Genomic DNA, 25,281 nt, shown 5'->3' with positions numbered 1-25,281 from the left:
CGGTGGCTCAGCGGGCAAAGTGCTTGCCTGCTATGCCGGAGGACCTCGGTTCGATTCCCGGCCCCAGCCCATGTAACAAAAACGGAGAAACAGAATACAATAAAACAAGAAAATGTTTAAAGATGTTTCCCTTTCTTCCTTCCTTCCTTCCTTCTATCCTTCCTTCCTTCTCTCTGTCTTTCCTTTAAAAAAAAAAAAAAAAAAAAGAATGTGTACAACAGAGTCAGAAAACTTGAGTTTTTGTATGTTTGAATAATGATAAGGACTTGAAACCAGCATTTGTTATTTTGTTATAATGTGAGATTTGTTATATTAGGATGCTTTCATTAAAAATAAACATGTATAAGTATGACTTTAAATATGTAAAGTTCTAGAGTTATATAAGTTAAAGAAAGACGATAATATCCTTGACTAGATACAAGTAAAACATAGCCTCTAGGTGGAAACCCATGGATAATATTCTAACTTATTGGGAAAGGGTGATTTTTTTAAAAACCTGTTTTTGTTTAGCAAACACAAAGTGTTTACCCTGACCCAGGGACCCTTTAAAATGCTTTAGAAATATTGACTCATTTATTTCTCACAGCAACCCCATGAGGTACATGCGTTATTATCCCCATTTGACTGTTGAAAATACTGATGTGCACAGAGTGATTTAGTAATTTGCCCAAGGAAGCAAATTATTAGGAAGAGATGGAGCTGAAAATCAAAACCTGACTCTGTGGCCTATCCATTAGTCAATCTAATAAAAGATTATTTTTTAAAATTTTCTTGTGTGTAACTTTTCTCCCTCATCCCAAATGCTTTAACTCAGTTACAGACATATATCTCAGAAAGCCAAGAATATTAAGTTCAAGGAAAAGGCTTTCATTATTACCTGTATCCATGTATATAGCAATCTATAAATTCTCTTTGTCATTGTGCTTTCAATAGTGTTTTAATTTTGATCTTTTTTGTTCTATTTACTTATTTATTTTTCTTGCTTAGATGTTTGCTTCTTAGTAAGTTAAGCTTCTGATTTTGACAGCTTAAATTTGGTCTTGTCAAAGCAAGACCTCAAAAAATTAGTCTTGTAACTTGCTATTGTTTCTCTCCACAGAGATCTTTAGTAAAAAGCGAAAGATTTATACGATCTGAAGAGAAACCATATGTTCTGTTTATTTTTATTTCTTAATTTTGATCTTTAAATTTTTGTAGATTCTTTGTGTGATATTGGAAAGAAAATATGATTAATTATTTTTCAGTTTGAGTTTTTGTCATAACATTTTGTTGAAATTTCCATTCCTAATTTTAGATCTATTTGAGAAGATGGTTCCTGTGTCAGTGCAGCAGTCTTTGGCTGCCTATAATCAAAGGAAAGCTGACTTGGTGAACAGATCAATTGCTCAAATGAGAGAAGCCACTACTTTGGCAAATGGGTAGGTTAAACTATGTACATAGTGCTTAGCTGTCATAAATTTATCTGTAAAGTTCTAAAGTTTTCTGTTTGATTGTTATTTAACGATAGTCTGTATTAAATAGAAGTAGTTCTACTTAATAGTTTCTATGAACATGTTAGTTTTCTGGGCTTGGAGCTAAAAATGTTAATGTTATATGAAATACCAAATATGGATGCATACACAAATACACAGATATACACACACACACACATACACACAAATTTCTTGAGGACGTTTTATTAAGCTCCAGCAAATATATTATAGTTGGAAGAAATATAACTGAAATAAGAGGAAGACTAGGGAAATAATTTATTGGTGTTTAAAATTTTTAGATATAATTTGCACCCAATAATATACACCCATTTTAAGTGCACAGCTTGATTAGTTTTGATAAATGTATATACCTATGTAAACACCACCATAGGCAAGAAAGAGAGCATTGCCATTACTCTAACAAATTCCCCTATACCTCTTTCCCTTCAATTTTCCCTCCCCTTGTTCCAGATTATTACTATATGCTAATAGATTAGTTTTACTTTTTATACAGTTTATACAAAAAGAATCATCATAGTGAATATTGTGTGTGTGGCTTCTTTCACTTAAGCACAGTGTTTTTGAGATTCATTTATGTTGTGTATATTAGTTTGATTGTTTTATTGCTGAGAAGTATATTTTATGGTCAAAAAGTTTTTTTATTCTTTCACCTATTGATGGACATTTAAGTTGTTATGAATGTTCATATGTTAATATTTTTGTGGGTATTTATTTTTATTTCTGCTCAGTAAATAGGGGTGAAATTTGCTGGGTTGTATGATTAGTGTATGTTTAACTTTATGAGGAATTTCTGGTTTCTTTTCCACTGTGGTTGTTGTATTTTATATTCCCACCTACACTGTTTAAGAAATGTAGTTGCTTTGCATCATCACCAGCACTTGGTATTGTCAGTCTTTTGAAATTTTAACCATTCTAGTGCATGTTTAACAGTATTTCATTGTAGTTTAATTTGAATTGTCTTAGTTACTACTGGTGTTGAGCAACTTTTCTTGTTCTTAGTAGTGGTTCAGATATCTTCTGTGAAGTGTCTCTTGAAATCTTTTGCTTGTTTTTGTAAATTGAGTTTTTCTTATGTATCCTTAAAGAGTTCTCATATTTTGGAGGCAAGTCCTTTGTCAGATACATGTATTGAGAATATTATCTCATAGTCTGGCTTGCTAGACTAATCAATTTGTTGATAAGATTAAATTTCTGGATGAATGCATACATTCTGATGTAATTTTTCTTTATTTAGCAGGAAAACCAGAGTATGCTACTATATGATTAAGAGGTGGTCTGAGTTTGCAGACAGCTTATTTTTTTCGTGTGTTCACTGCATTACATCATTTCATTTGCCTGTTTTGTCTCATTACCTAATAGATATGGATAAGTTTTTTTCCCCCCAATCATTTAAATTAATTAACTGATGAATTGTAATTGTGCCACAAAAGGGAAAAGATGAAGATTCTATAATTTAATACTTAGATTAACTGTTTTGCCAAGATGGTATGATGCTATAAATATTTTGTATATTATTCCTAATTTCCCAATGACTATGTTACAATCAAGATTATTGTAAAAGACTGTTGTTTTTTTAAAGACAGAATTTTTTTACTTCTAGTAATTTAGACTTTTTGAGCTGTGAGCAAAAGGTATGTAGTATATTTTGCTACCATAGGTTTTCTTTTTGGCTTTTAATTCCAAATTGCGAGCTTAATAACTAAATTATTTAAAGATTTTGTTTTAATTTTATGAATCAGTGATTCTGTTTTTCCTTTATGTTTGCATTGTTAAGGCTTATCCACTTTTTTGTGTGTATGCTAACTCTATTGCTATTTGTTTGTATATAGTACATTGATGTGTTAAAGGGTGGTTTAGACCTCTAGATGACATAATATCTCATTTTTTCAGGGTGTTAGCTTCCCTTAATCTTCCAGCAGCAATTGAAGATGTATCTGGAGATACAGTACCTCAGTCTATATTGACCAAGTCCATGTCTGTGATTGAACAGGGAGGCATACAGACAGTTGATCAGTTGATCAAAGAGTTACCTGAACTACTACAAAGAAATAGAGAAATCCTAGATGAGGTATGTGAAAAAAGATTTGCTCTTCAGATAAAAACACTGTGATCCCTGGGTAATTCAGTAAGATAGAAGTGATTTCACAGGTGGATTTCTTATATCCCAGAGCCTGCCCTTTGGCCGCAGGAGAGGAATTTTGATTGAGTGGAAATTTATATATTAAGGGTAAATTAATGCCATTAATGAAAGTCAGTGACCACTGTGAGAAACTAGTATAATATGAGGAATTACTGTCACAGAAACTGTTCTAAGTCTTCATAATTAATGATTTCTTTCTAATATAGGCAGATTGGTGAACTATGAATCAGACATAAAGTTATATAAAAAGCCTACCACATCCATCTTCTGTTAGAGGTGGTGTTTTATTAATGGGAATGGAACACTCAGAGTTTCCATTTGGCTAAAGCCAAATGTTCTCCAATGTTACAGCCCTTTTACTGTGACTTCACCTCTTTTCCCTAATTGATATTTTCTTTAGATATATTAATATTTTAAAACTATAGTGTTTATAATGGACTCTTGTCTGTTTAGGCGTCAACTTGTCTCTTTTAGGTGTTTTATTAGTGCTGTAGTTGATGATGTTTTGATTTTTCAGTTAACTTTGAGAGGATGTTGTATTTACATCATTTTCAAGTATTTTTGGGCAGGGGTGGGGTACTTAAGTGTACAACCTTAGGGATGAGAATATTGACCTCCCAAGGTTATGTAAAAGATTAATTAAGTTAAAATAGTATTGCCCTTTAAACAATATTCTTCCAGTGCATGGAATGTATTTCCATTTATTTAGTTCTTATTTAATTTCAACAATTTCATAGTTGTCACTGTACAAGCCTTGCACCTCCATAGTTAAGTTTATTCCTAAATAATTTTATTCTTTTTGATGCTATTGAAAATGGAATTTTTTTTATCTCATTTTCAGATTGTTCATCACTAGTGTTTAAAAAATACAGTTTAAAAATTTTTGCATGTCGATGGTATATCCTGCAACTTTGCTAAATTTGTTTCTCTTTGATAGTTATTTTGTGGATTCTATAGGATTTTCTCTATGTAAGTTCCTGTTACCTGCATATGGAGATAGTTTTGCTTCTTCCTTAGCAATCTAGATTACTTTTTCTTACCTAATTACCCTGGCTAGAATTTTCAGTAGAATGTTGAATTCAGGTGGTGAGGGCGGACATCCTTGTCTTATTTCTGATCGTAGGGAAAAACTGTCCCTCTTTCACTACTGTCCCTCTTTCACTATTAAGTATGTTAGCTGTAGATATTTTGTAGATACTCTTCATGAGGTTTAGGAAATTCCTTTCTGTTCCTAGTTTATTGAGTGTTTTTATCACGAAGCTGTGTTGGATTTTATCAGATGCTTTTCTGCATCAACTGGGATGACCCTACGTATTTTTTTCTTCATGCTGCTTACAGGGCTTATTGTGTTAACTGATTTATGAACGTTGAACCACCCTTGCATTCCTGAGACAGATCACATTTGATTTGATGTATAATCTTTTTCAGATGTTGCTGTATTTTGTTTGCTAGTATTTTGTTGAGAATTTTGCATCTATCAAAAGGATGTTGATCTGTAGCTTTCTTTTTTTTTTAACATTTCAATTGTATTTTTATACTTCCCTGTTTATTTTGAAACAACCTTTTCTATTATGTAGCCAAATGAATTTGAAATTAGTTATCTTAAAGTACACAGTAATTCCCTATAAATGAAACACTGATAAAAGAAGACAACACATATTTAAGGACTCCAACATAATGTAATTCCTTTTTCCAGCTTTTTAAACTATTTTTTCCTATATAAGCCAATATATAATATTTGACATTTGGGTTATATGTGCACATAAAGCAGACACATTTGTCAAAGTGAGCATATGATGAAACAGCATACAGTGTCCTTTCTGGATAGAATTAAATTTTCAAGAGGCAGTGTGCTCCAAATGTGAGCAAAAAATTGATTTCCTCATGAAATAAACTAGATAAAGAAAAATTAGGACTAATGCTCAAGATTTATATATAAATTATTCTATTTCCTCTCCTTTTAACATACAAGTGTGCACTCTGGGTATGTGTGAATCAAAATACTTGCAATCAAGATTGTGAAAGCCTAAAACTAGGGTAGTATGTAATTCAGTAAAAGGGCCTGAGGTTAAAAAAAAAAAAAAAGGTAGTATAGGTAAAGAAAAGACATTGATCCATCAAAAGTGATGTTTAATTATTTACTAAGATCATTATTAAGCATATTAGAAGGCTAGCTGTCGCTGGATACTACCTTAAGGTTAAACACTGGAAAGAAATGATTGTTACAAAACACATGAAACATTGTATTTTATGGTTCTACTATTTTGTTTGTTCCACTGTTTTTGTAACCCGGAAAAGAGAAGAGGTCCAATTTGTTTAAGAACATTTAATGTACCCCATAAGGTGAATCAGGGGTTTTTATTAATTCTTGTGCACACACAACATTGATTTCCAGCTACAATTATTTTTGAAGATGAACAAGTCAATTAAAAAAGTTGTGGTCTTGAGCTATGAAACATTACACTTTTAACACCCTGATTGAAAAACCTAGACTATCGCTGTAAGATGTTAGTCATTGTTGGCCTTCAGCAGTGAATGGATGCAGCTGTACTGTTACTTCTCCAAAATTGCTTTGCAGCACCTAACACACCGCTGGTACACACTCTTAAAGTCCAAGTCATTCCCATAATAGGGATCTTCAATTATAAGTTGTTTTTGTGGATCATAGCTCCCCAGTAGTTCAATTTTTGCTTTGCAGTTTTTAACTTCACTACTTTTTCTATCTAAATATCTCAGATTGCTTTCATCCATACACAGTATATAATCAAATGTGGCAAAGTCTTCTTTGGTAATCTGCCGGGCAGCTTGATTCATAGGGATATCATGCTTCAATTTTGCCCTTGATAATCAGGAGGGTTTCTTAACTCATAAGTGGATGTTGCAGCATTGTCTATCCTCCAATTATCTGAAATATTTTGATCAGTTACAAGTTTTCTGAAACCTGCTTCTGCAATGGGTGACCAACGTATGTTACCCAGACATACAAGCAGCACCGATTTGGGTGGCTGTGCTGCCATCTTCTCAGCCACAAAGAAAGACATAGAGTGAGCGTGTAGCTTACTGTTTTTATATCGTTTTCTGGCATTGGTATCAAGATAATACTGGCCTCAGAGGATGAGTTGGGAAGTATTTTCTCCTCTTCAGTTTTTGAGAAGAGTTTGAGAAGAATTAGAATTACTTTAAGTCCTTGGTAGAATTTACTGGTGAAGCCAGCTTGTCCTGAACTTTTCTTTGTTGAAATTTTATTTATTTATTTTTTTGGTTATTGATTCAGTTTCTTTTCTTGTTACAGGTCTATCCATATTTTCTATTTCTTCTTGCATCAGTTTTGGTAATTTGTGTATTTTTAGGAATTAGTACATTTCTTCAAAGTTAGTTAACTTATTGGTGTACAGTTGCTCATAGTGTTTCTTTATAATTCTTTTTATTTTTGTAAGGTTGATGGAAATGCTCTCTCCTTCATTCCTAGTTTTAGTAATAGGAATTATGTTTTTCTTTTGCATGGGCAGGCACCGGGAATCGAACCCGGGTCTCCGGCATGGCAGGTGAGAACTCTGCCTACTAAGCTGCTGTGGCCCGCCGGAATTATCTTTTTTTAAAAGGAAGGTGGGGAGTCAGTATAGTTAAATGTTTGTCAATTCTTTTTGCTTTTTCAAAGAAACAACTTTCGGTTTTGTTACTTCTCTCTATTGATTGTTCTCTCTTTTATCTCCACTCTAATCTTTATTGTCTCCTTCCTTCTGCTAATTTTGGATTTAGTTTACTTTTTCTAGTTCCTGAAGTTGGAATATTAGGTTATTGATTTCAGATCTTTCTCCTTTTTAAGTATAGGTATTTACACTACAGATTTTCCTCTGAACACTGCTTAGGTTGTATTCCTGTCAAAACTCCTATAAGTTTTGGTGTGTTATGTTTTCATTTTCAACCATCTGAAAGTATTTTTTAATCTCCTTTGTGATGATGTCTTCTTTGACCCATTGGTTGTTTAAGAGTGTGTGAATTTCCACATATTTGTGACTTTTCCAGATTTCTCTGTTACTGATTTATAATTTCATTCTATTGTGGATACCGAAGATACTTTCTATTATTTCAGTGTTTTCGAATTCATTGTGACTTACTGTGTTGTCTAATATATTGTCGATTTTGGAGAATGTTCTTTGTGCACTGAAGAAGATTGTATATTCTCTTGTTGGGTGAATATTTTTGCATGTATCTGTGAGGTCCAGTTAATAGTGTTGTCCAAATCTTCTATTTCGTTGTTTTTCTTATGTCTAGTTCTATCCGTTATTGAAGTTGGGTTATCGACATCTCTGACTGTTATTGTTGAACTGTATACTTCTCCCTTCAATTTTGCCAATTTTTGCTTCATATATTCTGTGGCTGCTATTTTAAGTGCATATATATTTGTTATTGTTGTTATATCTTCTTTGTGGGTTGACCTTTTTATTATTATATAATGTTCTTCTTTGTCTCTTGTAATAATTTTTTAATATTAAAGTCTATTTTGTCTCTTATTGGTATAGCATTCCAACTCTTTTAACAGCTTGCATGGATTATCTTTTTCCATCTTTTCATTTCAACTTATTTGTGTCTTTGGATCTAAAGCATGTCTCTTGTAGACAGCATGTGGTTGGATCATGCTTTTTTTAAAATCCAGTCTGCCAAACTCTTTAACTGAAGTGTTTAATCCATTTACATATAGTGGAATTATTTTTAAGGGAGGACTTCTGCCATTTTGCTGTTTGCTTTGGATGTCATATCTTTTTGTTCTCAGTTCCTCCATTCTGCTTTCTTTTGTGTTATTTAGTTATTTTCTAGTATACCATTTATAATCCCTTCTTATTTCTTTTGCTATATATTAAGTTATTTTATTAGTGGTTACCCTGAGGATTACAAAGAACACCTTAATTTATAACAATATAGGTTGCATTATTACCAACTTAATTTTAATAGTGCACAAATACTTTGCTCCTAGATAACTCCATCCTCCCTTCATATTGTTATTGTCACCAGATACATCTTTATATATCATGTGCTTATCAATATAGACTTATGATTCATATTTTGTGTAGTTTTATTTTAAATCATATAGGAAAAAGGAGTTAGAAACTAAAAATATAATCTGCTGTATGTTAACTGTTGCATATTAACCTCTGTAGTTACCTTTACTGGTGTTTATTTCTTTGTGTGGATTCGAGTTAGTATCTGTTGTCCTTTCATTTCAGCCTAAATGACTCTCTTTACACTTCTTATATGGCAGGACACTGGTTTTGTTTTTTCTTCATTTTTTCTTTCTGATTCTCAAGATTGGGTAATCTCGGTGAAAGACAAACTTGTCTTTCAACTCCAAAATTTCTGTTTGTCTTTTTTTATGATTTATATCTCTTTATGATATTCTCTTTTTGGTGAGACATGGTTCTCATGGTTCCCTTTATTTCTTGATACATGGTTTCCTTGAGCTCTTTGAGTATATGTAAAATAGTGGCTTTTTTAAGTATTTGTCTATTTAGTCCAATGCTTCAGCTTTTTGAGGCACGCTTTTTATATATGGGCCATTTTTTTTTCTTTGTTCTTTGCATGTCTTGTGTGGTAGTTAGATTTAGGTGTCAACTTGGCTAGGTGAAGGTGCTTAGTTCTATTGCTGTGGACATGAGCTGATGGCATGTGAACCTCAACATTGTTGATTACATCTGCAGTCGGCTAGGAGGCATGCCTGATGCAATGAATGATGTTTGATTTAATTGGCTGGTGCTTAAATGAGAGACTCAGTGTAGCACAGTCCAAGCAGCTCAGCATACCTCATCTCAGCACTCGCAGCTCAGCCCAGGCCTTTGGAGATGCAGAAAGAAATCACCCTGGGGAAAGTTGTTGGAACCCAGAGGCGTGGAGAGAAGGCCAGCAGAGATCACCCTGTGCCTTCGCAATAAGAAAGAACCTCAGTTGAAAGTTAGCTGCCTTTCCTCTGAAGAACTAATGAAATAAACCCCCTTTTATTAAAAGCCAACCCATCTCTGGTGTGTTGCATTCTGGCAGCTACCAAACTAGAACACCTTGTAATTTCTTGTGAAAAATAGGACATCTTGAATATTATATAATAATGTGGCAACTAGAAATCAGATTCTCCTTTCTCCCCAGTTGTTGCTTGTCATAACTATTGTTTGCTTGTTTTGTAACTGTCCTGAGCTATTTTTAAGTGTGTTTTCTTTGTCACTTTTGGCTTCTGAAGTCGCTCTTCCATTAGCTTCAAGGTCAGCTAGTCATTCAGTACAGTCCATTAAATGCTAAATCAGGTGTTTGCTATTTTTTTGTTGATTAAGCATTCACCTTGTGTTTTTTTATTCTTCCAGAGTTCTGATAAAGTTCATTTTAAGGTTTTTGTCAGTTTATTTGCTACTTTTATGGAGTGTTGTGGTTTCCTTGATTTAAGAATATTTTATTTTAAAGTCTTGTCATGATTGTTTTATTAACTTTTTTTTTTTCAGTTTAAGTTCTTTTTGTTGAATTCGTCTTGCAGATGGTGTTGGTTAGGTATTTGGATGGAAAATTCATCTGTGAAGTTGAGCTATCTAACTGTAAGACTATTCCCTGAGTTTTTGTACACGCTGTTGGAGTTGGTTTGTAGGTGAGGGGAAGATCAGTGATTGGATAGTTGGTTTATTATTGTTAAAGTGAAATAGGAGATGGATGAGAGTTACTGCTTGGCATGCCTTTGTAGCTTTTCTTTTGCACTCCATAAGCCCCCTAGGCACCACTCATCTCTGATTCAAGTAGTATTCAAGTCAGAGACAAAAACTGCTGCTGTTGATCTGTACTGAGTATTTTCTGATTCCATTCTTCTTCTTTCTTCTTCCTCCCAGGCTTCTTTGTTTGTTGTTGTTAATTAATAAAACCAAGCAACACACAAACAGGAAAATTCTTAACATTTGAACATACATGCTTGGTGTGCAATCAGTGGCTCACAGTATTATCACAGTTATATTCATCACCATGATCATTTCTTAGAACTTTTACATCACTCCAGAAAAAGGAATAAAAAGAAAAAAGAAAAAACTCATACATGCCATACCTCTTACCCCTCCCTCTCATTGACTACTAGTATTTCCCTCTACCCAATTAATTTTAATATTTGTTCCCCCTATTTTTTTAATAATTCATATTTTTTACTCCTCTGCCCATAATGTAGCTAAAAGGAGCATCAGGACAAGGTTTTCACAATCACACAATCACTTTGTGAAAGATATCTTTATGTGATCATCTTCAAGAAACATGGCTATGGAACATAGCTCTACAGTTTTATGCACTTCTCTATAGCCTTTCTAATACACTTTAAACTATAAAGGGGTTATCTGTATAATGCGTAAGAATAACTCCAGGATAACCTCTCAACTCTGTTTGAAATCTCTCAGCCACTAACACTTAATTTTGTCTCATTTCTCTCTTCCCCCTTGCAGTTGAGAAGGTTTTCTCAATCCCTTGATGCTAAGTCCCTGTTCATTCTGGGATTTCTGTCCCACATTGCCAGGGAGGTTTACACCCCTGGGGGTCATGTCCCATGTAGAGAGGGGGAGGGCAGTGAGTTTGCTTGCCATGTTGCCTGAAAGATAGGCTATATCTAAGCAATAACAGAGGTTCTCTTTGGGCAGACAACAGTTGCTCAGTGGCAGAGTTCTCACCTGCCATGCTGGAGACCTGGTTTTGATTCGCGGTGCCTGCCCATGAAAAAAAAAGAAGAGAAAGAAAAAGAGGTTCTCTGGGGGTGACTCTTAGGCTTAATTTTTACTAGGCTTAGCCTGTCTTTTGCAGGAATAAATTTAATATGAACAGACCCCAAGATTTGGGGTTCGGCCTGTTGATTTTGTTGCCCTCACTGCTTGTGAGAATATCAGGCCTTCTCCAAATGGAGAAATTGAAATTTCCCCCTTTCTCACCATTTCCCCAAGGACACTTTGCAAGTACTTTTTTATTCACTGTTGAAATCACTCTGGGATTTATCGAGGCATCACTCTGTACAAACCTACAAAATCTCATGCCCTACTCAAGGTTCCATGTACTTATGGTGTTCAGTTAAACTGTCCATATAAGTTATATGAGGAGATGCACTAGTCAAAATATAAATTTTGTATGAAAAAAATTTTTTGCTTTAGTTTCACACAGAAGTTAAAGTTTTAAAATATGAATTACCATGTATTTTCAGTATGCAGCAATATTGACATTCCTTTGTTTTTCCTCATGCAAATTACAAATGTAATTTGTACATTTAGTTCGTATCTTTGTACACTCTAGGCATTCTAAGATTATACCATCTCAGTCTTTATCGTCTATCTTTCTGATTTTATTTGTGCCCCCAGCGCTCCTCCCTCTATCATTCTCAAATTCAGCTTCATTCAGTGTACTAACATTATTGTATTACAGTTAGATAGCATTGTGCTGTCCATTTCTGAATTTTTATAGTCAGTCCTGTTGCGCTTTCTGTTTCCCTTCAGCTCTAATTGCCCAATCTCTACCCTATTTCTATCTCCTGATAACCTCTGTTCTTAACTGAAATTCTCCAACTTCATTCATTAATGTTAGTTCATATCAGTGAGACCATACAGTATTTGTCCTTTGGTTTCTGGCTAACCTCACTCAGCATAATGTCGTCAAGGTCCATCCATGTTGTTACATACTTCATAACTTTATTCTATTTTACAGCTGCATAATATTCCATCATATATATATACTACAGCTTGTTTAGCCACTCAGCTGTTGATGGACATTTTGGTTGTTTCCATCTCTTGGCAGTTGTAAACATTGCTGCTATAAACATTGGTGTGCAAAAGTCGTTTTTGTCCTTGCCCTCATGTCCTCTGAGTAGATACCTAGCAATGGTATTGCCGGATCATATGACAGTTCTATACTTAGCTTTCTGAGGAACTGCCAAACTACCTTCCAGAGCAGTTGTATCATTTGACATTCCCATCAACAGTGGATAAGTGTGCCTCTTTCTCCACATCCTCTCCAGCACTTACCATTTTCTGTTTTTTTGGTCATGGCCATTCTAGTAGGTGTGAGATGATATCTCTTTGTGGTTTTGATTTTCATTTCCCAAATTGCCAGTGAAGTTGAGCATCTTTTAATGTGCCTTTTAGCCATTTGTATTTCCTCTTCTGAGAAGTGACTGTTCATGTCTTTTGCCCATTTTTGAATAGGGTTGTCTTTTTGTTGTTGTGTTGAACAATCTCTTTACATATTCTGAATACTAGACCCTTTCTGATATGTCATTTCCAAATATTGTGTTCCATTGCGTAGGCTACCTTTTTACTTTCCTGACGAAGTTCTTTTATGCACAAAAGTGTTTGATTTTGAGGCGTTCCCATTTATCTGTTTCTTCAATTCTTGTGCTTTGGGTGTAAGATCTAGGACTGCCTCCTATTATAAGATTTATAAGCTATTTCCCTTCATTTTCTTCTAAAAGTTTTATGATCTTAGATATAATGTTTAGGTCTTTGATCCAGTTTGGGTTAATTTTTGAATAGGGTGTGAGATATGGATCCTCTTTCATTCTTTTGCATGTGGATATCCAGTTCTCTAGGCACCGTTTTGTTGAGGGGACTGTACAGTCCCAGGTGAGCTGACTTGATTGCCTTATCAAAGATCAGTTGTCCATAGATGAGAGGGTCTAAATCTGAACACTCTATTCAATTCCGTTGGTCCGTATATCTATCTTTATGCCAGTACCATGCTGTTTTGACCACTGTAGCTTCGTAATATGCCTTAAAGTCACGTAGTGTGAGACCTCAGACTTCATTTTTCTTTCTCAGGATATTTTTAGCTATTTGGGGAACCCTACCCTCCCAGATAAATTTGGTTATTGATTTTTCTGTTTCCGGAAAGGACATTTTTGGGATTTTAATTGGTATTGCATTGAATCTATAAATCAATTTAGATAGAATTGACATCTTAACTATATTTAGTCTTCCAATCCATGAACATGGTAAGTATGCTTTTCATTTATTTAGGTCTTCTGTGATTTGTTTTAGCAATTTCTTACAGTTTTCTTTGTATAGCTCTTTGTATCCTTAGTTAATTTTATTTCTAAATATTTTATTCTTTTGGTTGCAATTGTAAGTGGAATTTTTTTCTTGATTTCCCCCTCAGATTGTTCATTGCTAGTGTATAGAAACACTACAGGTTTTTGAGTGTTGATCTTGTAACCTGCCACTTTGCTATACTCATTTATTAGCTCTAGTAGTTTTGCTGTGGATTTTTCAGGGCTTTCGACATATAGTATCATGTCATTTGCAAACAGTGAGGGTTTTACTTCTTTCTTTACCTTTTTGCTGCCTTACATTTCTTTTTCTTGGCTAATTGCTCTGGCTAGAACTTCTAACACAATGTTGAATAACAGTGGTGATAGTGGACATCCTTGTCTTGTTCCTGATCAGGGGGAAAGTTTTCAGATTTTCCCCTTGAGGATGATGTTAGCTGTGGGTTTTTCATATATTCCCTTTATCATGTTGAAGAAGTTCCCTTCTATTCCTATACTTTGAAGTGTTTTCAACAAGAAAGGATGTTGAATTTTGTCAAATGCCTTTTCTGCATCAATTGAGATGATCATGTTGGTTTTCTGCTTTGATATTTTGACATGGTGTATTACATTAATTAATTGATTTTCTTATATTGAACCATCCTTGCATACTTGGGATGAATTCTACTTGGTAATGGTGTATAATTCTTTTAATGTGTTGCTGGATTTATTTGCAAGAATTTTGGTGAGGATTTTTACATCTGTATTCATTAGAGAGATTGGTCTGTAATTTTCTTGTATGTTTGTCTGGCTTGGGTATGAGAGTGCTGTTGGCTTCATAGAATGAGTTAGGTAGCCTTCCCTCCTCTTCAATTTTTTTTGTAGAGTTTGAGCAGTATTGGTGCAAATTCTTTCTTGAATGTTTGGTAGAATTCACCTGTGAAGTCATCTGTTCTGGACTTTTTTCGGAGCTCCTTAATGACTAACTCAGTTTCTTTACTTGTGGTTGGTTTGTTGAGGTCGTCTGTTTCTTTTTGAGTCAGTGTTTGTTGTTCATGCCTTTCTAGGAGGTTGTCCCTTTTTACTGTGTTGTCTAGTTTATTAGCATAAAGTTGTTCATAATATCCTCTCATTACCTTCTTTATTTCTGTGAGGTCAGTGGTTATGTCTCCTCTTCCATTTCTGAATCTATTTATTTGCATCCTCTCTCTTCTTCTTTTTGTGAGCCTCACTAAGGGTCCATCAATCTTACTAATTTTCTCATAGAACCAACTTCTGGTTTTGTTGATTTTTGTAGATTGTTTTCATGTTCTCAGTTTCATTTATTTCTACTCTAATCTTCGTTATTTCTTTCCTTTCACTTGCTTTGAGTTAGTTTGCTGTTCTTTCTCTAGTTCTATCAAGTGAACAGTTAATTCCTTGATTTTTGCTTTCTTCTTTTTTGTTATAGGCATTTAGGGCAATAAATTTCCCTCTTAGCACTGCCTTTGCTGCATCCCATAAATGTTGATATTTATGTTTTCATTTTCATTTGCCTTGAGATATTTACTGATTTCTCTTGTAATTTCTTTCTTGACCCACTGGTTGTTTAAGAGTGTGTTGTGGAGCCTCCATAAATTTGTGAATTTTCCAGCCCCCTGCCTGTTATTTATTTCCAGCTTCATTCCTTTATGATCTGAGAAGGTATTTTGTATGATTTCAGTCTTTTTAAATTTGGTAAGACTTGCTTTGTGACCCAGCATATAGTCTGTCCTTGAGAATGATCCATGAACATTTGAGAAAAAGATGTACCCTGCTGTCGTGGGCTATAATGTTCTATAAATGTCTGTTAAGTCTAGTTCGTTTATTGTATTATTCAAATTCTCTGTTTCTTTATTGATCCTCTGTGTAGATGTTCTGTCCATTGATGAGAGCGGGGAATTGAAGTCTCCAAGTATTATGGTACATGTGTCTATTTCTCTTTTTAGTGTTTCAGTGTTTGCCTCAGAGCTCTCTGGCTAGGTGCATAAATATTATGATTGTTATGTCTTCTTGTTGAATTGTTCCTTTTAGTAACACATTGTGTCCTTCTTTGCCTCTTTTAATTGTTTTGCCTTTGAAGTCTAATTTGTTGGATATTAGTATAGCTACTCCTGCTCTTTTCTGATTGTTGTTTGCATAAAATATCTTTTCCCAACTTTTCACTTTCAATCTATCTTTATCCTTGGGTCTAAGATGCATCTCCTGTAGATAGCATATAGATGGTCCTGTTTTTTAATCCATTCTGGCAGTCTGTGTCTTTTTTGGGAAGTTTAATCCATTAACATTTAGTGTAAGGGCAGTACTTCTACCATTTTGCCTTTTGGAGTTTATATGTTACATCCAATTTTTCTTCTTTTTACCTTAACTGATAGTCTTCATTTCTATGCGCTTCTCCACCCCTCTCTCTCCTGACTTTTCCTATCTGTCTCTCATGTGCACTTTAGTCTTTCTTGCAGAACCACTCTCTTGGTCACAAATCTCTCAGTGATTTTTTGTCTGAAAATGTTTTAATTTTCCCCTCATTTTTTTTTAAATACCAAAAAACACCAAACAAACACAAACATTCTTATTTTGATCAATCTGTTCTACATATATAATCAGTAATTCACAATATCATCATATAGTTGCATATTCATCATCATGATCATTTCTTGGAACATTTGCATCTATTCAGAAAAAGAAATAAAACAAAAATGGAAAAAAATTTATACAAACCCTACCACTTACCCCTCCTTTTCACTGATCACTAGCATTTCAAACTAAATTTATTTTAACATTTGTTCCCCCTCTTATTTATTTTTTATTCCATATGCTTTACTTGTCTGTTGACAAGGTAGATAAAAGGAGCCTCAGACACAAGGTTTTCACAATCACACAGTCACATTGTGAAAGCTTTATCATTATACAATCATCTTCAAGAAACATGGCTACTGGAACACAGCTCTGCATTTTCAGGCAGTTCTCTCCAACCTCTCCATTACATCTTGAATAACAAGGTGATATCTACTTACCGTGTAAGAATAACCTCCAGGATAACCTCTCGACTCTGTTTGGAATCTCTCAGCCATTGACACTTTGTCTCATTTCACCCCTCCCCCTTTTGGTCAAGAAGGTTTTCTCAATCCCTTGATGCTGAGTCTCAGCTCATTATAGAGTTTTCCTCAATCCCTTGATGCTGAGTTTCAGCTCGTTCTAGGATTTCTGTCCCATGTTACCAGGAAGGTCCACACCCCTGGGAGTCATGTCCCATTCCCCCTCATTTTTGAAGGACAGTTTTGCTGGGTACAGAATTCTTGATTGGTAGTTTTTCTCTTTTAGTATCTTAAATATATCATGCCAGTGTCTTCTTGTGCCATGGTTTCTGCTGAGAAATCTATGCATAGTCTTATTGGGCTTCACTTGTATGTGATGGATTGCTTTTCTCTTGCTACTTTCAAAATTCTCTCTTTTTCTTTGACATTTGACATTCTGCTTATCAAGTCTCTTGGAGTATGCCTGTTTGGATCTATTCTGTTTGGGGTATGCACTACTTCTTGGATCTGTAATTTTAAGTCTTTCATAAGAGTTGGGAGATTTTCAGTGATAATTTCCTCCATTAGTTTTTCTCCTCCTTTTCCCTTTTCTTCTCCTTCTGGGACATCCACAGTACATGTATTTGTGTGCTTCATGTTGTCATTCAGTTCCCCGAGTCCCTACTCATATTTTTCCATTCTTTTCCCCATATTTTCTTTTGCTTGTTGAATTTCAGATGTCCCATCCTCCAGTTCACTAATCCTATGTTCTGCTTCTTGAAATCTAACATTGTAGGTTTCCATTGTTTTTTTCATCTCTTCTGCTGTGTCTTTCATTCCCATAAGTTCTGTGATTTGTTTTTTCAGACTTTTGATTTCTTCTTTTTGTTCATCCCTTGCCTTCTTTTAACCTCCCTCTGTTCATTGATTTCATTTTGATGAGGTTTTCCATGTCTGTTTGCCCGTCCTGAATTAATTGTTTCAACTCCTGTATCTCATTTGAATTGTTGGTTTGTTCCTTTGACTGGGCCATATCTTCAATTTTCCCAGTATGATTTGTTTTTGCTGGCGTCTAGACATTTAATTTCCTTAATTAATTTATTCTGGAGATTGTTTTCACTTTCTTTTTTTTAACCTAGGATTTTCTTGCTGGATGACTTTGTTGTCTATCTGTTCTTTGACATTCAGTTCAGCTTATTCTACACCTCTAATTTTGGTTTTGTATAACAGGTTAGAATTTTTTAGTTCTTGTTTCTTGCCCTTCCTGTATGGTGCCTATTTTTGTTTGTTTGTTTGTTGTTTTTCCTCTTTATAAAGGTCTACTTAGGTATTATAGACCCCACTCAGATTTTCCCAGACCAGACTGTCCTCTTCTCAGGAGGAAAGAGTCACCTGCATCAGTTTTCCCTGAGGGCGAGACCCAGTATGAGGCCTCTAGACCCTGTGTTTTTCTTGTCCTGCCCAGTATGTGGCGCTTTTCTGCCTGTGTGTCCCACCAGCATAAGGTGATGCAGTACCTTTAACTTCAGCAGTCTCTCCCTGCTGGGGGCATGGTCGAGACAGAGGAGAGGTTGTAGGCTGGCTTTAATCACTTCAGTTTTCCAGACCCTGGTGTCTGAATTCCTTGAGGAAGGGATTCCACCTGAGCTGGGCCCCATCCTTCTCCTGGGGAAGGCACAGCCTCCAGACACGCTCTCAGACACGCTCTCAGACAAGCTCTCAGACAAGCTTAATCTCACCCTTACCTGGGGTAATTGGAGCCTGAGAAGCCTTGCAGTTGTATCCAAAGAGAAGTCAAGCCATAGAAATACAGCCACAAGAAGAAAAGAAAAAAAAATCCTTTTCAGAGCAGGACCCCTTTCTTCAGGTTTGCCAGTCAAGAGCTTAAGTTGTTATGTTGCTCTGTGTATCTCCATATCCTGTGTGGCCCTTCCTTTCCTTCAGGCCCCAGACCCTTTCAAGTATTTTGTGCTGTCCAATAAAAAAAAACCACTTTCTTTTCTTTTTCCATAAGCCCTGCAAAGCACTGGGGCAGAAACCACAACCTCAGCTTTTACTGGAGGTTCAGCTGAGCTGGGGGCTTATTTTTAGTAGGCAGAATTTGTGAATTAATTCCGCAGTTGGAGCTTGGTTGACCTCAGCCCCTTGCTGTTAGTAAAGTCTCTTTCCTTTCCCTTCTGGGAAGCAGCCTGTGGTGGAGGGGTGCCGGCCTCCGCGGCTTGGGGGACTCACAGTTCTGGGTGGGATGGCAGCGGGTCTACCTTGTTTAGACAGGTGTATACTGTGTGTCCGGTCACTGATGTGGCCCCAGCAGTTGTTCTGTACTGTTCCTTGCTATTTACTAGCTACTCTAGAAGACAAACTAAATCCCACACCTCAGTAAGCCGTTCATCTTGGACCGTACTCTTTTTTTCTTTTTAATTAGAAAGATTTTTTATTGAAGAAGTTATGGGTTTACTGCAATTATGCATAACCTATTTCTTCTTTAACCTATGAATTATTTAGAAGTATGTTTTAAAATTACTTAATACAGGTGTTTAGTTATCTTTATTTGTTGTTTCTAACATGATTGCATTGTGACCACAGAGCATCGTGTTATCATACCTTGAAATTCATTAAGGCTTACTTTATGACTAATGAGGCATCAATTTTTATAAATTTCTATCTGTGCTTGAAACCACTGTGGTACCTCGTAATGTGGTCTTCAGCACAAGCTTTTAAGTTCAACTGAAGCAAATCTATTCCCTTACAAATTCTTGGCCCATTTGTTGCTAACAGTTACTAAAAAAGTTGTGTTAAAATTTCCAGTTGTTTGATTTGTCTGTTTCAACTTGTAATTTTGTCAGTTTTGTGTCATATGCTTTGAAGTTATATTATTGTGTGAATACGAGTTTGAGATACTGTTTCTTCTTGGTGAAATGTGCCTTTTATGAGTATGTAGTGACTATCTCTGGTAGTTTGTTTGACTTGTTTTATCTGATACATAGCTGTGGGCAGTTTTCCTTTGGTTTATCTTTTTCTCTCATTGTACTTTCAACTCATGTGTTCTGTACTTGTGTGTTTTGTAAATAGTATATAGCAAGATTAAAAAAAATTAGTCTGACTGTTTTTGTCTCTAACTGGAGGATTAAATCCATTTTTACAAAGCTTTTCATTTTGAAATAGTTTCAAATTTATAGGACAGTTAAAAAATAATACAAACCCTGCATAGAGAACTCCAGCATTCCTCTTTCTTCCAGATCCACCGGTATTAATATTTTGCCATATTTGCATGTCATTGTCTATCCATCTGTCTATCTGCCTGTCTCTTAGTTCATTTTCTGAACCCTTGTGTAAGCTGTATTCATCATTTTCCTTGAACATTTAATGCTGCATGTACATTTCTTAAGAGCAAGGATAACCACCTTAAGTGCAGTTATCAAGTTAAATAAATTTAACTTTGCTAGAAAGTTTACAGCCCATATTCCTCTTTTATTTTAGTATGTCCCAATAGTGTCCTTTTGAGCTTTTCTCTTCCTGGCTTCCATCCAGGATCATATGTTGCTTTTAATTGTCCTTATTTCTTTAGTTACTCTTTCTCCTTTTCTTTAAATTGTGGGAACATATCAACAACATAAACATTCCCATTTCAATCACTCCCAGCATACCGTTCATTGGGATTAATCACATTCACAATGTTGCAGTACCCTTTCCATCTTTCATTACTAAAATTTTCCCATGTTCCCAAACCAACACCCTATACCCATTATGCATTAATTCCCCATTCTCCACCCCTTCCCCCATCCCTGGCAACCTGTACTTGAATTTTGTCTGAGCTTGCATATTCTCTGATATTTTCTTTGTACCTAATAATGTGACTCTTTATTTTCCTAAATCTGTAACAATCTTGTTTTGATACCAATTTAACTTCAGTAATATACACAATTATTTCCTAAACCTTTCCGTTTCCCCACTTCAATGTAGTTCTTCTACAAAATATATATTTGGCATTATGAGTCCAAAACCCCTAATTTATCATTCCATTTTATGCATTTGCCTTTTAGATACTGCAGGAAGTAAAAAGTAGAGTTACAAACTTACAGACTATTGAAAAAAATTCAGTAGTACTGTTATTTATATCTACCTATGTCATTACCTCTACCAGAGATCTTTATTTCTTCATGCGATTGTGATCTGTTTTCTGTTGCCCTTTGCTTTCAACCTGCAGTATACTCTTTAGCAGCTCTTATAGGGCTGATCTAGTGGTGATGAATTCCCTCATCTTCTGTTTTATCTGGGAATGTCTTAATCTCTCCTTCATTTTTGAAAAACAGTTTTGCCTTATGTAGAATTCTTGATTGGCCATTTTTTGCTTCCAGCACTTTAAATATGGCATTCCACTGCCTTCTTGCTTCTATGGTTTCCATGAGGAATTCACACTTAATTGTATTGAGGTTCCCTTTTATGTGACATATTGCTTCTGTCTTGTGCCTTCAGAGTTCTCTCTTAATGTTTGGCATTTGACAGTTTGTTTATAATTTGTCCTGATTTGCGTCCATTTGGATTTGTCTTCTTTGGAGTTCATTGAGTGTTTTGGGTGTGTATATTCAGATCTTTTGTTAAATCTGAGAAGTTTTCAGCCATTATTTCTTTGAATATTCTCTCTGCCCCTTTGTCTCTTTCTATGTGTGGGACTCCCACAATGCATATATTGGTATACTTGATGGTGTCCCAGAGGTTCCTCAGGCACTGATCACTTTTCTTCATTCCTTCTGCTCCTCAAGCTGGATTTCAATTTTCTTGTTTTCAAGTTCACTTATTTCTTTTTCTGCCAGTTCTGATCACTTGTTGAACTCATCTAGCCAGTTTTTAATTTCTCTTACTATGGACTTCATCTCTGTTTGTTTCCTTTTCATAATTTCCAGGTCTCTGTTAATATTCTCTTTGTGTTCGTCTGTTGTTTTCATGATTTCCTTTAGTTCTTTTTCCAGGTTTCCTTTAGTTCTTTGAGCATTTTTAGGACTGCTTTTTGAAAGTCTTTGTCTGCTTTGTCCTAAACCTGGTCCTCCTCATTGATGGTTTCTAATACTTTGATCTTTACTTTTCTGGGGTCGTTAATTCCTGTTTCTTTGTATGTTTTGTAATCTTTTGTTGAAAACTTGATATTTTCGTATTCTAATGTGTGCTATTGCTGGAATTTAGACTCTGAGGTATCTGTTCTTTAAGTTTGTATCCAGCTAGTGTTATGACAGGGCTTTCCTTGAATTCTAGAAGCTAACAAAAATCTAAAGAGAAAACACTTTTTCAGATTGACCTGTGTAGGTGCTCTCCTTCAGATCTTATCTGTTTAGTGAGTTTAGAACTAACTCAAGGCCAAAGTGGAAGGACCTTCCTTCTACAGGTGTTTTCTGTGCATGCATCATGTCTTGGGCATGTGTGTGTCACCATAAAAATTCCCGTTTACATGCATAAAAATATCCTCTTTTCCTTAGTCCCTCATAGTCCTGGATACTGCGCTGTATGTCCTATAGCCAGCGGTCCCTTGCCACAGACAGTTATGACTTGATTGCCCTCCTATAGCATTTATAAGAGAACTCTTTGAGGTGCCTGTACATGCAGAGCAAGTTCTGGGACAAATTCTGGGATGGTGATCCTGTGATCGGCATCCTGGTTTGTTTCTACTGGCCACCACCAGACGGACTGGGCTAGACACACATGTTCACAGTAACAGTAAGGTTACTCTGCTCCCTGTGAAACTGGAACTTGTACTGGGAGTGCCGACTGACTCTGTGCTGAGCTGGTGAAGGAGTGCAGGAGGGCCCAGCCAGGGTGTCATGAGATCCTACTTCTTTTAGGTTGCCTTTTTCTTGATTCAGCACTTGCCCCATTGCTGCAATTTGTCAGCTGTTTCTGGAGCCTTGAGAAAGATGTTTCTGCCAGTTTTTGCTGGTTGTTCAAAGCTGTGGTGACATGAAATCCTGAATCTTCTTATTCCATCATCTTGATCAGCATGGAGCTCCATCAGTGTTAAATGCATTTTATGTTAATTTGTGACTATTAATATATTTACACCAATAAACTAAAAAGGGATATCTATATATTGCATAAGAATAACCTCCAGGATAATCTCTTGACTCTGTTTGAAATCTCTCAGCCACTGAAACTTTATTTTGTCTCATTTCTCTCTTCCCCTTTTCGGTCAAGAAGACTTTCTCAATCCTTTGTTGCCAGGTCCTGGCTTATCTTGGGAGTCATGTCCCATGTGGGGGGAGGGCAGTGAGCTCATCTGCAGAGTTGGCTGAGAGAGAGAGGCCACAATTGAACAACAATAGAGGGTCTTTGGAGGTGACTCTTAGACATAAGTATAAGTAGGCTTAGCCTATCCTTTGCAGGAATAAGTTTCATAGGGGTAAAACCCAAGATTGAGGGCTTGACCTATTGATTTGGTTGTCCCCACCGCTTGCGCGATTATTAGAATTTCTCCAAATGCGGCAGTTAAATATTTCCTCCTTTCTCCCCAGTCCCCAAAGGGAACTTTGCAAACACTTCTTTATTACTGCCCAGATTACTCTGGGATTTATTGTGGCATCACACTAACCTGGACAAATCAACAAAATCTCACGCCCTATTCAGATTCATGTACTCATGGTGTTCAAATAAACTGACCATACAAGTTAAATTAGGTAATGTACTACCCAAAATATAAATTTTGTACCAAATAAACATCTCTTCCTTTGGTCTCACAGAGAAGTTGAACCTCTAAAATATGGATGATATCATTCTTTACCCTGTATTCTAATCTTCCTTAGTCCTATCCAGATCAGCTTCCTTCATATCTCTAGTAGAAGTCTGATCCCTTTTTCAGCTTTTTAAACAGTTCCTGTATGGGGTACTGCTGACTTTCATAGCTTCAGAGCTCTAACTGAGTCTCAGGTGTCACATAAATACCCAAAGTTTCTGGGAATGACCAGGTTATATACAAACAGCTCAGTATCTCAAAATTTAGAAATAACAGTTACAGCTCCTTCATATATATGACTGCCATATGAGCTTACAATCTAGGAACCTTTACAATAAGCCCCAACCTGATAACCCATGTTCTTGACTTCAGTTCTGAGTTTTTATAATATAGTTAGTCCATATGAGTGAGGCATGATAATATTTGTTTTTTTGTTTCTGACATTTCGCTCAACATACAGACCTTAAATATTCATTCACTTTGTTACATGCCTCACAACTTCATTCCTTTTTGTGGCCGCACAATATTCTGTTGTTTGGCTACACATGCTTTCCCCTTCTGTTCCTCAATCATCCTCCTATTTATTTCAAGCTTGAAAAAAAAAATCAGGGGTGGGCCACAGTGGCTCAGCAGAGTTCTTGCCTGCCATGCCAGAGACCTCGGTTCGATTCCCGGTGCCTGCCCATGCAAAAAAACCCAAACAAACAAACAATAAAACATTATTCACACAACTGACAAAGAGTACTGTAAACACTGATTTTTTTTTTTTTTTTTTTTTAAGGCATGGGCAGGCACTGGGAATTGAACCAGGGTCTCTGGCATGGCAGGCGAGAACTCTTCCTGCTGAACCACTGTTGGACCACCCATGAATAATCTTTTATTCATCCTTTTTAATTTTTACTGATATTATAGCCAACCCAGCCTTGGATTTTATAAGACTTTTTATTAAATACATTTTAACTTAGGTTTCTGTAACTAAAAAACATGGTGCTAATTTGTATTCTAAGTAGTAGTGTAGGAGCATTCCCTTTTCACTAAATTTTAACCTATGTTCTGTATGATCACTTAAAAATGGTTTTACTTTTTTTGTACCAGAAATATCTCATTATTTCTTTGTATACTTTTTAAAAGTCGCTAAGGCTGTTGGATGAAGAAGAAGCAACTGACAACGATTTAAGAGCAAAATTCAAGGAACGCTGGCAAAGGACACCATCCAATGAACTATACAAGCCTTTAAGAGCAGGTAAAAAATTTTATGAAGTGAATTTCACTTGAATAAATTCCTAATTTGCACCTAACAATTTTTGCTTGATTAAATTAGGTTCAGTTATAAACTTGGTTTTGTTGAAATTGTACAGTTATGAAGACCCAAGTGTTTTTCCACAGTTCAACATTCTTTTTATGATAAAGAAGTAACAGAAGTAATCCAAGTTCTTAGAAGTTCAGATTCTCAGAAGGGTATACAGTGAATATTAAAAATGATCCTAGCAGCTAGAAATAAAAACCTAAAATTGGCCTTCTGGTCTCAAGATTATGGCCACAGGGTTAAGGTCATAAGAATAATTTGGAGGTTGCCAAGGACTTGTTTAAAAGTGCTTTCAAGTCTGACCAAAAACTCTGACATTTAAAAAAAAAAACAAACAAACCTAAAATTGTGGAATTGTAACCCCTGTCGAACTCTGAAATATGTTTTACAACTAATTGTAGTGCTGTGCTTTGAAATTTGTTGCTGCTTATATGTATTATTTTTCACAATAAAAGAAGGAAAAAAAGTCTATTGCGATGATAAAAAGAGATTTAAGCCCTCTAGCCTCTTATATTCTGGAGCAGCTAGAAGGAAAAATATGAGAGGATCGTATTGTAGCCCATGACAAACTCTGGGATCTGTCCTG

At 35.6% G+C, this 25,281-nt stretch overlaps 1 protein-coding gene, 1 non-coding gene and 1 pseudogene across 5 annotated transcripts in view; 1 reads left to right on the top strand and 2 right to left on the bottom strand.

The window, feature by feature from the left end:
* Positions 1-25,281, top strand: part of PDCD6IP (programmed cell death 6 interacting protein) — a 103,512-nt gene that overhangs the window by 53,665 nt on the left and 24,566 nt on the right. For all 4 annotated transcript variants that reach the window (XM_077129863.1, XM_077129862.1, XM_077129865.1 and 1 more), the window contains 3 exons: positions 1,295-1,418; positions 3,384-3,561; positions 24,521-24,632. In XM_077129863.1, coding sequence (XP_076985978.1) covers positions 1,295-1,418; positions 3,384-3,561; positions 24,521-24,632 — 414 coding nt within the window. The remainder of the gene's footprint in view (positions 1-1,294; positions 1,419-3,383; positions 3,562-24,520; positions 24,633-25,281) is intronic.
* Positions 1,037-1,152, bottom strand: LOC143658190 (U5 spliceosomal RNA). The gene has a single exon (XR_013163192.1). It is a non-coding gene; the product is annotated as a U5 spliceosomal RNA (small nuclear RNA).
* Positions 6,126-6,757, bottom strand: LOC143657454 (low molecular weight phosphotyrosine protein phosphatase pseudogene; annotated as a pseudogene).

This window comes from Tamandua tetradactyla, chromosome 15 (assembly GCF_023851605.1).
Source record: "Tamandua tetradactyla isolate mTamTet1 chromosome 15, mTamTet1.pri, whole genome shotgun sequence".
NCBI classification, from domain to species: Eukaryota; Metazoa; Chordata; class Mammalia; order Pilosa; family Myrmecophagidae; genus Tamandua; species Tamandua tetradactyla.
The sequence above is the reverse complement of the archived record's forward strand: the minus strand, read 5'-3'. Positions and strand labels throughout refer to the sequence as shown.